The sequence below is a fragment of the Hippoglossus hippoglossus genome, chromosome 4 (genome assembly GCF_009819705.1).
Source record: "Hippoglossus hippoglossus isolate fHipHip1 chromosome 4, fHipHip1.pri, whole genome shotgun sequence".
Lineage (NCBI taxonomy): Eukaryota > Metazoa > Chordata > Actinopteri > Pleuronectiformes > Pleuronectidae > Hippoglossus > Hippoglossus hippoglossus.
Window position 1 is genome coordinate 11,657,430 of NC_047154.1, and position 16,529 is coordinate 11,673,958.

A 16,529-nucleotide genomic window follows, 5' to 3' on the forward strand; every position below is an offset into this window, starting at 1 on the left:
TTGCTTGACAGACCCCAAAATGTAGTTTTCGTATATTTTTTTGTTTATTCAATCTGTAAGCATGTCACATTTTAATTTAACTGTTTTTTAGGTATTATTTTCAAGATGTGGGAAAAAAATTTAAATTAAAACTTTAACATGACAAAGATGATCTTGTGCACTGTTTGCATTTATACTTACATCCCTTTCTGATTTCTGTATTCCAACTTCTATTTCATTTTCAGTTTTCTGCATCAATATCAAGTTTTGGGTCTTTGATACCGAGCAGAAGAGAACTTTTTACAGTTGAACAGAAACTCCTGTGAAAGACAAACGTGTTGAAGAGTAGATCATGTATTTTGATGTTTTGAAATATAGGCCTACTTCTTTTATTGCTGAGGCAGGCCTGCTCAGAGATTCGTCCATTTCCTGCAACAATATGTATAGTTACACCTAATTAAAAGAAAGCAGACACATGCAAAACAATTGCCAGTTTGGGGCTTAACTCATTCTTCCAGTAACATCCCTCACCAAAGACCACCCATCCCTGCCTGTAGATGGAACTGAGCGAGGAGCGAGAACAGGAGAAGACCAAGGGAAGTGGCTTTGTCTGCAACAACTCTTCAAAGACAGGGTAAGGCAAATAAGAAGACGACGAAGAACAAGGGGGCAAAACTGTGCAGCAGCTCTCCCGCGATGTCAGAGGAAGAAGACACAGACAAGGAAAACATTGGTTCAAAGTAGAGCAGAAAGGCAATTTCCTCTGCCTCCTCCACAAAAATGCTTGAGGAAGACAAAAATGAAACCGAATCCGATTGAATCCTTTGTTATGACTGCAACTGCGACAGCACCAATGACCTTACCAGCACCCCCCTCTCTTCATTCGTCTGTCTTTGATCAAACCTTTCCACTGCCTCACTCTTTAAGAAATTATTCCTTTTGTCTTTCATTTTGTGAATCACTTGTACAGCACCCTGAGTTGCACTTGATTTGTTTAAAAGCTGTTTTGTGCTTTACCCTTTCATATCACAGTCTCTCATTGTTTACGTGGGTGCAGTTTCTTTTTTCACCCAAGGTAATGGGATGAGTAATTCAAAGATAAATTCTTTAGGTTTGCCAGCAGAGGAGGAGAAACCAGTTTGAGACCCGAAGCGTTTTACTCTGCTCTACATAGACAGGCCTATTGACTTAGAACAGAATGAGGCACAGAGCACATTCATGTATTCTCTCCTAAACATGTATCTATTACTTCAGCCCAACAAGTTAGCAAAAACTAGTTAGTAAAAACTACCAAGAGAGAACTTTAACTCTCCTCATTGTTTAAAACTAAATTTTGTTCATACACTTAGTTACTCACTAGGAAGCTCTGATCAGACCTCAGTATTTATTGTCCCCTTTGGATCGAAGGAAGTTGGTTAAAAAGCTTTCATGTTTCTCTGTCGACCTTCAGCTCACTCAAATGTTTTTAAACAATTTGCCTATTTTTTCAGTGATGGTGTCACCGCATGATTTTTTGGAAATTCCTTACTCTCTAATGTGCGTAGTCAAAGCATGTAACTTCTGTATTTTGGTCTTTCTGTCCATACCTTGTTCTTTGTTTATTGTTGTTGTTTTGTTCAGTAACTATTGTGTTTCATAGTATTGTCCCTTGTACTGTTCTGTTTCCCATCTGCGAGTGTTTGGGACCCCATCAAAATGACAAGGGAACCTGATGAAAAAAATTGGACATATTCAGAGGACTGATATTTATGAGTGTGTGCAGCTTGATTGAATTTAAGTTGAGCCTTGGCAGGAGTACGTGCTCTGCTGAGTTAGATTAACTAATTAGTAATTGCAATTGCTGCCGTGACAAGTCAGCATGTCTGCTGTGAGAAATGCTTGACAGGCATAATATAAGAAGTTTGGGAACCCCTCATCCACTCAGATTATTAGGGAACTATAAAAGTAGAGAAATGTAAAGTGCCTGAAATCCATCAATCAGTCTCTCCTACATTCTGCAAAAACTGTACATTGATCTTGCTTTATACACACTGTACATTTATATATACACACACACACACACACACACACACACACACACACAGGGTCACACTGATGCACACTTGCTTGCATTTGGAGGGAGATCAGTTTGGCATTCCACTCACAGTTGTTTATTTTTAGCCCACAGCCTCAATCCCCCCTTTATCTGGACCTTTGCAATTGTGCCCAACTGAGAGATTGTGTTACTGCTTTACTGTCATTCACCAAACTACACAGTGCACGCATTACAAGAGAAGAAGCTTTTCAATGGGAAATTACAAATCAAGACCGTCTCAGACGTGTACAGGTAATGGCTTTGTGTGCGTGTGATATTTGCTCAGGTCTAAAACTGTGTGTTTTACTTCTTTACTAACATAACACACTTCAACATGATTGATATTCACTTTTTTTTATTTATATAACATTCATATAGAAGGTAAATCGTAGACATTTCAGCTTATAGGTGATAATAAGAAATGGAAATGTTTTTAAGTCGTTACTATGTTCGATGTTGTGTAGACGAGTGGAAGAAGAAGGTGGGCGAGTCGTACTCTGTCATCGTTGAGAAGTTGGAAGACGACCTTAAGCTCAAAGACAGTGAGCTTGCGGACCTCAAACTTGCTTTTGGGTGACAAAAACATTTTTTACATTTCAAAATCGCAACTCATTGTATGTAATTCAATCCAATTTAACATTAGTGCTTGTCATGGCTGTATTCTCCTCGGTTTGCTAACTGTTGTGTGTCAGTCAGGCCTCAGTTGTGTCTCAAGCCGGTGATGTTGTTTTTCTGTGGCTCAGCTCCGATGAGGCCTTTCAGAAGGTGAATGTAAGCTACCGCACAGAGAAGGGGCTGTCGCTGCTGCATCTCTGCTGCGTGTGTGGAGGTATGCATGACTGGAGTCTATTAATAACTCCCCGACAAACTCTGACTGTGGAGGGAAGGATTACTAAAGACTGACTGGTGTTATTGTCTGGAGATGACCTCTCCAGTTTTAAACACGTTAAAAATGAACAGTAGATTTATATATTCTGTACATAAAGGTTGAATATAGGAAGTTCTAATTTATCTGTGGCTCCAATAATCCTGACCTCATTCACAATAAACCTGATCCTGAATGAAGCATTTGTTTCTGTTTGGTATTTGGGAACCAGGGAGCAAGGCCCATATCCGCACCCTGATGCTCAAAGGCCTGCGTCCTTCCAGACTGTCCAGGAACGGGTTCACCGCGCTGCACCTGGCAGCTTACAAGGTGAAGATCTCAGATTCTTTCATTGTCTAACCTTTGTCTCTCTCGTCATTGTCTCATTTGTCATCCAATAAAGAGCTTTCTACATTTTACCACATGGTGGAGTGCAAGTACCGTCAAAGCCAGTGTGGTTTACAGCTCTGTATCTTCAGTTAGTGTAAAACCCTGTGGCCCTGTTGTGAGTATCGATTTGATTCTATAACACAGGACAACGCTGAGCTGTTGACTGCTCTTCTCCACGGAGGGTCAGATGTGCAGCAGCTGGGGTACGGCGCCCTCACTGCCCTGCACGTCGCTACATTGGTTGGACACCATGAGGTGAGAGATGACCCTGGTGCACCAGAGGAAAGCTATTGATTTTTCAAGGCTTCTGCACAATGGTAATTTTGTCATTTGTCCCCAACCAGACAGCAGATATTCTCCTACAGCACGGGGCTTATGTGAACGTCCAAGACGCTGTGTTTTTCACTCCACTGCATATTGCTTGCTACAATGGCCACGAGCAGGTAAAGTGCTCCTGTTTAACCACAGCTGCCGATAGAAATGCACTTGATGCCTCAAAGTTGTTCAAATTGGACACTGAAAATATACATTCCTGCGTCCCAGGTTGCAAAGCTGCTGCTGAAGTTTGGGGCAGATGTGGATGTGAGTGGTGAGGTGGGGGACCGGCCACTGCACCTGGCTGCAGCCAAGGGTTTCCTCAGCATCATCAAACTGCTGATGGGGGAAGGGAGCAAAGCCAATGGTGAAACTCCAGAAATTTCTAACATTTAGTAAATATTCACTTGAGTCAGTGTCCTGTAAATAAAACATAATAACATATCTCAATGCTGTAGCTATAATTTCCCACTTTCCTATGGGGGAAAAGCAGCCTTTATGCTGAATCCAATTGCTAAACCTACAGATTTATCTCAATGCACAGGTACAGATCCAGGTACCAGGCTACGGGGGCACTGGCCCCAGCTGACAGTAATACCAATAAATGTGACAATTTTTAAAGCTTTTTTTAAGTATACAATGTGCTGTGAACAATTCTCAAAATATATTCACTCATGTGGGACTTCGCTTAAAGCTATAAAGCTAACACTGGAAGGAATTACTTAAATGTTCACCTTACTGAATCAGGAATGGTGCATGGATGTTGAACATATGATTGGCCCCTCTGTGGGAATTGGCCCCCCCCTTTATGAACCCCAATTTAGAAACAACCTAGATCTGCCACTGCTCAGGGAAGCTGACAAGATTCTGTGTTTAGAGATGACAACGAGAACTTTCTCCAACTTTTACTGCTCCCCTTTTTCCAGTTAACGCTCAGGACAACGAAGATCACATCCCTCTTCACTTCTGCGCTCGTTTTGGTCACCACGAGATTGTGAGCTTCCTTCTGCAGGGCAACATCGATGTGCAGCCTCACTCTGTCAACATCTACGGGGACACGCCATTACACCTGTAAGTGGTTTCACAGTGTTTGTAGCCTCCTGTCAGGTTTTAGTCGATGATACAGACGTTCATCAACTAAAACGTTCGTATGTTCTGTTTCATCAGGGCATGCTACAATGGCAAGTTTGCAGCGGTGAAGGAGATTATACAACATTCTGGAACAGAAAGTCTTTCAAAGGAGAACATATTCAGTGAGACGGTACTTCACAGGTATCGTGCGGCTTTCTATCTTTATTTATAGTCTGCAAAAAATATTCATTCATATACTGTACAGAGACAAATTATATGTCACATGACAACAATTTCACATTATGAGCGTCACCCTCAAAGGAGACATATTACGCTTTTTCAGTCATTATTTCCTTTTTTGTGTTATATAGTTCCACAGTAAAGGGGGCCTTAAAGAGACAGGAGCAAAAACCATTCGCTTCAGACAGAGGCTGAAAAGAGGTTTTGCAGTTTGAGTTTTTTAAGTGTCGTGTTTTCTGAACATTAGAGCGTGTGGACATTTTCAAGCAATAACACAAATTAAGATTATGATGCTGACCATTTGCATAATATGTCTCCTTTAATTAAAACACATTGTTCGTGCTGAGGAGGTGATAATGAGTAAATCCTCTGTGACAGTGCGTGCACCTACGGTAAAGACCTGGAAATGATCAAGTTCTTGCTGAGTCAGAACGCTATGAGTATCAACCATCAGGGCCGAGACGGACACACAGGTGACCTTTCTACCGTAACGTCTCTGTTTACGTGTGCAGCCAAGTTAAGAGCAAAACCAGCACTGAGTCTCATTGTTACTGTGTGTGATGTGACACGTTCAGCCCTGCACAGCGCCTGTTTCCACGGCCATATCCGCCTGGTACAGTTCCTGTTGGACAGCGGCGCAGACATGAACCTGGTGGCCTGTGACCCGAGCAGGTCCAGCGGGGAGAAGGACGAGCAGACCTGCCTGATGTGGGCGTATGAAAAAGGTTTCTTTGGACGCTGATGAATTTAGCTGTTAAAAAAAGAAAGTATTACCACTGACTTTGTGCTTCCCAGGTCACGATGCCATCGTCACCTTACTGAAACACTACACACGTCCTGATGACTCCCCCTGCAATGAGTATTCCCAACCAGGAGGGGGTACGTCACCCTTCTTAAAGTTATTAAATGGAATAAAATCACGTAAGTCTGCTCATTAACCTGAATGTGTCGACTCTCTTCCAGATGGGTCCTACGTTTCTGTTCCGTCTCCGCTGGGAAAGATCAAGAGCATGACCAAAGGTAGTGAGACGGAGCGAAGCACAACAGATTCTCCCCACACTTCACATCCCTGTCAGCTGACATGACAGCACACACTGTCTGCTGCCAAGGGAAAGGGTCTTCTCAGCTGCTGATGATATTCTTACCAGTGAAATCTGGGATGTGTGAACTGTAAATCTGTTTCCATCTGTGTGATATTCATGTGTAATATCAAATATGTCCTTCTCCCTCAAATATGTAGAGCATCCTTGGGTCCCTTGAAAGGAGCTATCAAAATTGAAGTTATTGTTATTATTAATATCTCATAATGTCATCAACTGATCTGACTTTAATGAATCCCCAGTTTGAATCCTCTAAACAAAAACATAAGGGTTAAAAAACATTTTTGGCCTCAAAAGGAAAATATATTGGTAACTGAAACTGAAACATCTGTCTAGTTTAAAACATTAACTGCTATACCATGTCATGTCATACTGCACCGTACCAAATTGCACCATGCCATAATAAACCATGCCATGCCATGCCATGCAAAGAAAAGACAAAGTAAACCATGCCATGCCAAGCTATCCCATACCATATTATCTGACCCAAACATTTACCGTGCTTTTAAAATAATTCACCACATATAAAATATTCTGATTATTATAGTGCAGATTTATCTGAAGAGGGTCTCTGAGTTAAAAACTGGTTGAATTTTCTGTGGGCTCACTACTCAGTTTAATCATAGACTGTCAATAAAGTCTCTAGTAGTATATATACAGATACAGTCTATGGGCTAAATGTTTCATTAAACCCTGTTCTTTGTTTCCAGAGAAAGCAGAGGTTCTGCTGCTCAGAGCCAGTCTTCCATCTCACTTCCACCTGCAGCTGTCTGAGCTGGAGTTTAAGGAAATTATCGGATCAGGTAACTCTCTTCATAGCTTATCTGTTTTCAATTCAGCATACGTAGAGCTGACAGTGATATTGATAATCACATCTGTTTATCTCTCAGGCTCCTTCGGGAGAGTCTACAGAGGCAAATGTCGAAACAAAATTGTGGCCATAAAACGGTACTCGTCCGCATCACACACACAGATAAAGTTGCCATTTGGCCTTTCCTGTTAGAACAGGCTGATTCTTCCCTCTCCTCTGTAGCTATCGAGCCAACACGTGCTGCTCCAAGTCAGACGTGGACATGTTCTGCAGAGAGGTCTCCATCCTCTGTCGCCTCAACCACCCCTGTATCATCCATTTTGTGGGGGCGTGTCTGGACGACCCCAGCCAGTTCGCCATCGTCACTCAGTACATCTCTGGAGGCTCGCTGTTCTCCCTGCTGCACGAGCAGAAGAGGTGAGGAGGTGTGCATGGCCCACTGGAGCTCACAGTATAGTGTAGTATTGCAGTGTGCGTAGTATATCAAGTATATATAATGTCTTCATCCAGTACTCTGACACACACAAGCTACTAATCTTTATTCTTATTCTTATTACCATTTTGAGATGTTACTATTTGTGGATGTGCTGACTGCCTTAAAGCTGACATCTTTGTGTCATTGTGTTTTCTTTTCTATTCTATTCCCTTGTTTTCTATTCTTTTCCATTATTTGTAAACATGCAAACCTGTTTGCCCCCAATTCCCCCAATGGGATTAAATAAAGAATGATCTTTTCTTATCTTGATTCTTAAACTTTCACACACATATATATAATAAGAAAAAGAGTAAAACTTTGCATGATTAAAATAATGGCAGGTTAACAACAGATCTACACTGAATGACCAGGAGAATATAAATCGCATTCTTCAATAATTCAAAGGAAATTGTGATGGACATTTCTTGTCTTTGTTTTCTTATATTTTATGATTAAGTGAAAATAATGGTTAGTTCCCCCCTATAATAAATGTTTAATATGATATATAATGAGTATTTATAATCTTTGTCAAACATTTAATGTAGATTTGTTGCTCACACTTTAGCAGAATGAAGTTAATTAATATCTGTGGTCTGTCTTTAACAGTGTGGTCTGGTCTTGTATTGAATTTTACTGCTTCACCATAATAACACGCAAAGTAATAGGAACACGTTTCAGCCTCAGGTCCATAGAACTGACTCAACAACGCAACTCACATTATCTGAATGTTCATATTTGCAGGGTCTTTGTATTATTTAGCTTTTTTAAAATCTAAAATGTGTTTTTATTAAACTCCTGTCAAATCTAGTGAAGAAAGCTTCCAAAATTTGGTTCCTCACACACACAGGACAGGGACTAAATCCTGATGCTGAGATTAAAAATATGTCAAACTACCCTGAGGAGTCACAGAACAAGTTTACTCAACAGAACTAACTGGCTGTTTCAGGTCTGATTATCCTCCTTAGATGCACCTCACCCCCCTCACCACCCCCCCAGCCGGGGATGATCATTGATCCAGATGAAGTGTTCCGCTAACTGTGGGGACAGGTGCTGTCTTTATTGACTGTCCTATTGATCCGTGTAAAGTGCTGCGTGTGATTGGCGGGGGCTATTGATCCGGCACTAAGTGGCTGCTGCTTTAATGATGTGTCAATGCACAGGCTCATCGACCTGCAGTCCAAGCTCATCATTGCCATCGACGTGGCCAAGGGCATGGAGTACCTGCACAACCTCACCCAGCCCATCATTCACCGGGACCTCAACAGGTGGGGGCCACAGTAATAACATGTGTGGTGGGATGGTGTAGTTAGTCCTAAATAAGGGTTTGTTGTTGCAAATAATACATGTGTTCCTTCCAGCCACAATATACTGCTTTATGAGGATGGACATGCGGTTGTGGCGGACTTCGGAGGTGAGGTGATGTGTGAGCAGCATCGAATGAATGGATTAACCGTTTAATACGTCCGCCTTCAGAGGCTCTTTAACTTGTTTCTGTCTGCTGGTGGGGAAATGTCACTGATGAAACTGTGCCCTTTGAAAGGAGAAATAACATTCGTAGAAAATTGATCGAGGTAAATCGACTTAATTACACGTGCAATCGACTGAAGCTCAGTTTTATTGTCTCAGGAGTTTTGCGGCTACTACCTCACATGGTCTGCTTTGACCAGCAGCTCACGGTGGCTAACATACAATCTGTAAATAAAGATGGATGACGTGTCTCCACTTCCTCCCGAGTCTGCACAGTAGTGATCAGGGGATGGAGCCGCTGTATAGAGGTCTGCAGCCAGCCACCGGGGGGCAATCAAGACGCTTTGGCTTCACTTTTGGGAGCAGTCATGTCGTCCATCTTTATATACAGTCTATGGTGGCTTATTTGAGCAAACGTTCAATAGATATTGTGCATAGTTGACATTACTGAGTCAGTTTACTGACTTTATGACTTGTGCTGCTGTTACATTACATTTTCATATTCACCACAGGAGTCACTTGCGCCTACATTGGTCGCTATTCAACAACATGTATTTGCTTTAATGCATTTTTAAGCTATTCACCCATAGAGTTTACAAAGAGTTAGACTGATTAAGATGAACATTATTCTATTTACTTCTTTATATATATTTATATGTTTATTTACACTTTAATCTAATAGGGTTGGGCTGATAATTAGCATTATTATATTAATACTACAATAACACATACAATAACATACCGTACAATAATAACTCTATTTTAAAGTCTAAATTCATGACAGCAGACACATTTCTCATGCATTAAATATGAAATAGCACCAATTATCTTAGCATTTCATTGTTTTCTTAATATGATATATTATGAAAAAGTGTCATAGTGATATCTACCATCCATCTCTACACTCAGGAGAAAAGCTTTTAGTGGGCAGCCATGTGTCTGTTGGTTTCACTTCAGTGAGGTCTTTGTAACGCTGGCAGTCAGGAGTGTTCACTCACTGGCTCTGCTGATAAAAACACATCTTAACAACATACCTGCCAATAAATGTGTGTTCTTTAAATCACTGTATGTCTCTCTCTTCATCTGCAGAATCCAGATTCCTACAATCTGTAAAAGAGGATAATATGACCAAGCAGCCGGGGGTCAGAGCTGTCACCTTCTTTTGTTTTTGTTTTATTACCAATGTGACAGCATGCAAAACAAAAGCCATTTGAAAAGAGTTTGTTTCCTCTCTTTGGCCAAATACTCTCACACCATCTGCAGAATTCATGGGAGGATGAGGCGCTTTTCTTTTTCTCTGTTTTTCTGCTGGAGCTCAAGCCAAATCTTCTGCTGGCACCTGTCATCAATTACCCACCTGCTAAAAAAAAAACTGCCTTTACGCAGATTCTGTCTCAATGTGCTGACTCATCACTGCACAGAGTGCTTGGCCTGCAGTTTGATGTTAAGTGTGTTGCATCTCCCGGGAGCTGCCTGTTGTGAGGAACTACTTGCCCTTGCTGGGATGCAGTGTTTATGTCAGTAATTGGGGCTCATTGTGTGTGTGTGTGTGTGTGTGTGTGTGTGTGTGTGTGTGTGTGTGTGTGTGTGTGTGTGTGTGTGTGTGTGTGTGTGTGTGAAGGTCTGACTCAGTATCTTAAAATTAAATCTCACAATGTTATTCTCTTTTAAACCTAGTCCAGAAATAAAAATGATTACCATGACAAAATAGATTTCACTTTAATTTATTGTCTAATTGCCTTTGTGTGTTTGTGTGCGTGCATGCGTGTTTATGATGGTCTGACTTAATATCTTTAAATTAAATCTTATTCTCTTTTAAACCCAGTCTGTAAATCAAAATTATTGTCATGACAATACAGATTTCACTTTAATTTAATGTCTCATTGCCTTTGTGTGTGTGTGTGTGTGTGCACGTGTGTGTGCAGAACCTGCGATGGATGGCTCCAGAGGTGTTCACCCAGTGTACTCGCTACTCAGTGAAGGCGGACATGTTCAGCTACGCCCTCTGTCTGTGGGAGCTGCTCACTGGAGAAATTCCCTTTGCCCACTTGAAACCTGGTAATTTTTATGGCAAGAGGGACATGGGGAGGGCTACACAAGACATTCTTGTTTTCAAACAAACCTTTAAAATTACAAAGGTTTGTCAGAAAGATATAGTTGCATGACAATTTTGAGACTGATGGGAATAATGTTAGTTTTGCAATTTTTTTGTTCAGTTTTGTCCTGATGGTGAGTTTACACTTAAAGTTCAGGGATCTATAACCCACCAGGGGGAAGTGTGGGTAAGCTTCCAGATTTCATGGCAATCCAGGACCAGTTGAGGCATTTTGCTCAGAACAATGAATTTAAGAGGGAAGGTCAGAGCTACAGATCAGGATACGATCTTCTGTGGAGCAGGTTATATCTGAACAATACTTAAAGGCAATACATTTTCATATGGGTTAAGATATTTGATTGTTGACCAAAGTGGCTGCACCGGCTGTCAATACGTCCCTGGAGCTAACGCAAATATAAAATATTAACTAACGCGGCACAAAAGGCTATCAGACAACATTCAATCGTTTTAAAGCTATATTTAAAGTGTTCTGCTGCCCTCAGCCGCCGCAGCAGCAGACATGGCCTACCATCACATCCGCCCTCCCATTGGCTACTCCATCCCCAAACCCATCTCTGCTCTTCTGATGAGAGGCTGGAACGCAAGCCCAGAGGTAAACAACCCCTCAAACATTTATCACAGCAACTTGGTCTTCATTACTAATATGTACACAACAGCTTATACATTTGTACATAATATAGTTTCTATCCACAGTGTACTTCACAATGCAATTTATGCAGAACCAAATATGGCTTCTTAGTTTCAAGCTGTAAAATAACCCTGCAGTGATATAACCTTCCGTGTCATTAACTGTCTTGACGTACTGCAGCTCTGAGAAGCAAAGATGCTGAGTCAGCTTGTCTGTGCAGCAGTGACATGGGACTGCTGTATCCCCACATGATACATTCACGAAACGCCTGCTCATAGTTAAGTGCACGTGTGACCTCGATGGTCCTACCTCGACGCTGTGATGTTCATAATCAGCCAGGCATGTTTTTTTTCTTCTTGGCCTCATTAAGACTCGATATTACGAGGCCCAGCATGTTGGCACATTTCTCCCTCTGAGGTCCGTCTCCGTCCTGTTTGCCACTTAACGCTGACAACCTGTCGCCCGTTGGTGGACACGTCTTCCCCCAGGCGTCCGCTCGCCCCCTGTCACAGAGCGTGATTGGGATTTAAGGCCATCAGAAGGTTGCACGCGCAGACAGCTCTCATGGGGCTTCACCTGTACAGTTACCATGGGGGTTAGAAATGTGTTTGTTAAAGCCTGAGAAACAGAATGCCGAGGTACACGCATGTTTAACTCTGCTGCTTTCAGGTGAACACTTGTTTCTGTCACATCCATTTAAGTTGAAATTGCAATAAACATGATCATGTGAACTTTCAAAACTAAAACAGAGTTTTTATGGGGGGAGCGTAAAATCAACACGAGAGAACTTTAAAAGCTTTTTGCATTAAGTTGTTTTCATATTTCATGTTTTCCTCATATTGCTTTTTCCAGGATGCAGATAGACGAGCTGCTGTGTGGGGATGTGATGTATAATTGAAGAGCTCTGGGCTGGAGACAGCGTTTGTTCTTTTACAGTGAGGCAGGAGATCTGAGGGCTGCTTTTGAAGCAGAGTTCACCTTTGCTTCATGTGTGGGTGGACTAAAATGAGCCGAATACACAGGAAAGTGAGAATACACCTGTGTGCGTGTCTGATTTGGGTCAAACCTCTTTCATCTGATTTTACAAACAAATGACCAGGTTTGCCCTCAGGAACTCACCGACAGTTTTCTCCTGAGCCTCTGTTGAATGGCGGAATTATTTGAGTTATAATGCCTTTATAGAATAATCACTGGCTATAATTCATAACCTGCAGAGGCTTTGGTTTATGATGTTCTATTTTATCAGTGATATTACTTTTTATTTCTCCATCAGTGCTCTGTTACTGTGTGATCTTCAAATAGCTTTTGTTTTGTGTTGTTTGCCTTCAATGTAAAAAAATTTTTAACTTGTGAAGCACCTTGTAACTGTGTTTTGAAAGTGTATTAATATTAGTTCTCTTTCAGTTCCACAGTTTCTTGCATAAGTATGACATTATATATGAAATATGAATGAGTTCAATAATATGAGATAATCTACACACAATGTATGCCCATCTTTTTCTTGAAAATGTACTTCTGTTACAGTATTTGTCTATTTCTTTGGGCATGTGTGTGTTTTTTGTCTAGTTTTAATTTTACAAGACAATGGTGATATATACATGCTTTTTAATTCTTTTAGCTGGTGCATGTATGAGAATCATTACTGATGGTTCTCATATACAACAATTTCATGTGACAAAAATCAATAAATAGTTGATCGCAAACACATTTTCTGCTTCAGGACAGGCCTGAGTTCCCTGAGGTGGTCTCCAGTCTGGAGGAATGCTTGTGCAACGTTGAGGTAAATAGTATCACACTAATTCCTAAATGTCAGCCCCACACACACAACATACATGCTGCACAATGACATTATCCACGTCTGTGCGTGTGTTTGTGTCACAGCTGATGTCTCCAGCCTCCAGTAACAGCAGCGGCTCCCTGTCGCCCTCCTCCTCCTCTGACTGTCTGTTGGGGCGAGGAGGACCAGGCCGCGGCCACGTGGCCGCCCTTCGCTCTCGCTTTGAGCTCGAGTACGCCCTCAACACCCGCGCCTATGCCTGCTGGGCTCAGAGGTAAGAGAAATGAAGAGCGTCCTCAGACAGATGGAGGTCGAGAAGACGAGGGTCAAACTGCACAACGTCCACATGCACCCAGTAATCAGCTACTGGTCATAGCGACCTCTGGGTGAGGTTTTAGCCAAGCTATGATCCCCTTCTGCTGAGTCAATGTTTTAATAACTTGACAAAATGTTTTATGATGTTGGGGAAAAAATGTAAATGTTCTCTTAATTGAAACAGTTAAATAACAGCTTTAACTAATAAGGACACTTTAGTAAATGCACACATACAGTATAAATACATAATTTCCTTATATATAGTCAATATACATATAGAGCACAAGCACTGTAGTTAATGTCATACAGCATTTACATGCCCCTGTATCTTAAAGGATATTTCTCTATAGTACTCACCACTATGCCGATGGAGGGGTGGCTGAAGTGTTGGAGTTTCAGGGGGAAACAGTGTTGCAGCCAAATCCAACTGAAGTAACTTGGGACTGATTCTTCAGACGTAAAAAAAACAACAGAAATAAACATAATATGCCTCCATACTGCTCCTGTGGTGTCATCCAAGTGCCTGTAAGCCACGACATTCAAATTGGACTCGAAAAAGCTTCATTTACACCATGTTTTTAGCCTAAATGTCCTCTGACATCTTCCTCCTAGATACTGCTGCAGTTACTGCAGCTATCAAATACTTTGTCTTCTGTCATTTTATCATTGTGACTGTGAGACTAAATATATCGATATTTTTTTATAGTTATGGTATAGAAGCAATAAATGAACCTATAAATCTGATGTTTTTGTTCACCAGGCGAAATTCAATGAAATGTGTCTAGATTCAAACTTTTCTGACATGAATTCCACAAACATCATGTCTGGGCTTGTACTAACCACATCCTGTAGACCAGTTACTGTCCCAGTGAGGAGGAGTTGCTCAGATTCCAAACAGGAAACAAAGGAAAGACACTGCAATAAAACATGCATGGCATTCTGAGCGAGGAGGAAGGCTTATATTGGACGCCTGGCTTTGAGCTTTGTGTGTGTGTGTGTGTGTGTGTGTGTGTGTGTGTGTGTGTGTGTGTGTGTGGACTCGGAGCCTAGTAACAGTCACTCTGAGTCCTGTAACAGGAGGTGGGCTTATTGTGTTGTGGCTGTGTCAGTAATTTCCTGCCCGCTTCATTAAATCTTCAGGCCTCTCCTGGTTCTTGCACTCGACTCTTGGCACAAATGCTAATTCAACCACATAAAAATCCAACACCCACAATCTACACGCTGTCAAAGCTGCTATAAATGTTGTACAAAGCTCTCCCGCAGGGAAAGTGAGAGCAGCCTGGTATTGGTGTAGGTAGGTCGGACATTACATATTGAATTTCCCCTGCTTGTATCCAGCTCCATCTCACCTGTCTCCCTCCATGTAAACAAAGCGGTATGTATATAGAGTGTCAGAGCTGGGGTTGATTTCTATTTATTTTATTTTCAGTGAGCAGCGGCGAGCATCTGGAGGCCTCTCACTGGAGGAGATGCGACGGAATATGCAGTTTCCTCCCATTGATCGAAATGGTGTGTGTGCAGTCCTACATGTACTATAGTGACAGTAATAGTTTTTATATCATTGAATCAATTCCGATTCAAATTAGGATAGGCAAGTAAATTAAGACTTCAGATTTGCTTTTAAAACCTTTCCTTAAATATGTCCCTCCTTTATTTCTAACTAGTGTTATTGCTAATTTGATCCTATATTAAATATACATTTTTTTTAATGTAATTGTCTTGTTAAATTCAGCTTTTTGCAATTAATAGTAATTTAAAGGACGAGGCTGATGCTATTCTGTTTTATTCCTATTGTAAACAAATCCTAGTCTGTCAACACGTTTTTCTACCCTTTGTGTGGCACTCTGCCCCAAGCTCACACCTTTCTAATAAAATACATAAAATATTCATTTACATCTATTCCTAAATGGACTCAGTAATTTCCTAAAGCAGCTGGACACAGTGCTTTTAGAAAATGCTACTTAAACAGAAGGATATTTTTTCGGGACTATTTTCAGCAGTGGATTAATACAGATATGGTCCACATTGAGTTTTAATGGCAAACACACTGTGTATGTATCAACCCAAAATAAACCAGTGTCTACATTCATAGAAATTATTAAATATTTCACCTAACGGGACAGTGTGGCTCACTGATGCATTTTCAATAGTTTGGACGATAATAATAATAATACACAGAAAATCCTTGTTAGTAGGTTAATTTAAATAAAGTTTTATTATTTATAAATATGATAAATTGATTGTTTTTTAAGGTTTCATGAGATTTGTTGGCAGAAGGAGATAATACAGAAGATCACCAGCTTTATCTCTAAAATGTAAATAGTTCTAAGTGTGTTTTTTGCCAGCCTTGTTATCCCACAGATGAAACTGTACCTTAACACTGTCTCACGGTGTCACTGCTGCTGTTTTTCAGGGTATGTGTCCGACCCCATGAGCACCATGAGATTCTGCTCGTCCTACAGCAGCAGCGGCAGCTTCGAGGACAGCAACTGACACCCAGCGCTCTGTGTGATGGCCATATTGATTTAGACCATCAATATGTTAGAGAATTGACTTTTAGTCAAATTGTATAAGTAGATGGCAGGAGTGGTCGATGCTGCAGACTTAACTGTATTTGATAGAAGGACAGTGTGTTGGTGAATTCACAGTACACATTTCCCAGTTTCAAAGTACACTTGTATTAGTTTTACTTGATATATGTCTTTTTTTTAAATTTTGTTTAGGCTTCTAGATCCTGTATTATAATAATATAAATAATGTTGTTTTTGTGTACATGGTTTGCATACATCTGAAATACAGTCTTTAAAACCACTGAATGGTTCTAATGATCTCAACTTTGAATGTGCACACAATTTAATGTTTTAAGACAAAAAATAAACAGGTCACTCTCCGTCTAATTTCTCATT

The 16,529-nt window shown here is 40.9% G+C and overlaps 1 protein-coding gene across 3 annotated transcripts; it reads left to right on the plus strand.

Moving 5' to 3' along the window:
* Positions 1-1,794: 1,794 nt before the first annotated feature.
* On the plus strand, positions 1,795-16,498 carry tnni3k (TNNI3 interacting kinase). 3 transcript variants are annotated; one of them, XM_034583417.1, is made up of 26 exons: positions 1,795-2,305; positions 2,518-2,626; positions 2,797-2,882; positions 3,151-3,248; positions 3,453-3,563; positions 3,653-3,751; positions 3,852-3,990; positions 4,550-4,694; positions 4,791-4,895; positions 5,313-5,407; positions 5,510-5,659; positions 5,730-5,813; positions 5,898-5,954; positions 6,745-6,837; positions 6,925-6,982; positions 7,068-7,262; positions 8,481-8,585; positions 8,679-8,731; positions 9,877-9,929; positions 10,713-10,845; positions 11,386-11,495; positions 13,252-13,311; positions 13,413-13,582; positions 15,053-15,132; positions 16,037-16,235; positions 16,277-16,498. In XM_034583417.1, exons 1-25 carry the CDS (start codon positions 2,266-2,268, stop codon positions 16,114-16,116), a joined length of 2,508 nt encoding a protein of 835 aa, XP_034439308.1. In that variant the 5' UTR covers positions 1,795-2,265; the 3' UTR covers positions 16,117-16,235; positions 16,277-16,498. The 3 variants fall into 3 exon arrangements, with proteins under 3 accessions (XP_034439308.1, XP_034439306.1, XP_034439307.1); XM_034583415.1 differs by having other exon boundaries at positions 1,795-2,626; XM_034583416.1 differs by having other exon boundaries at positions 1,795-2,626; positions 16,037-16,498.
* The last annotated feature ends 31 nt before the right edge of the window (positions 16,499-16,529 follow it).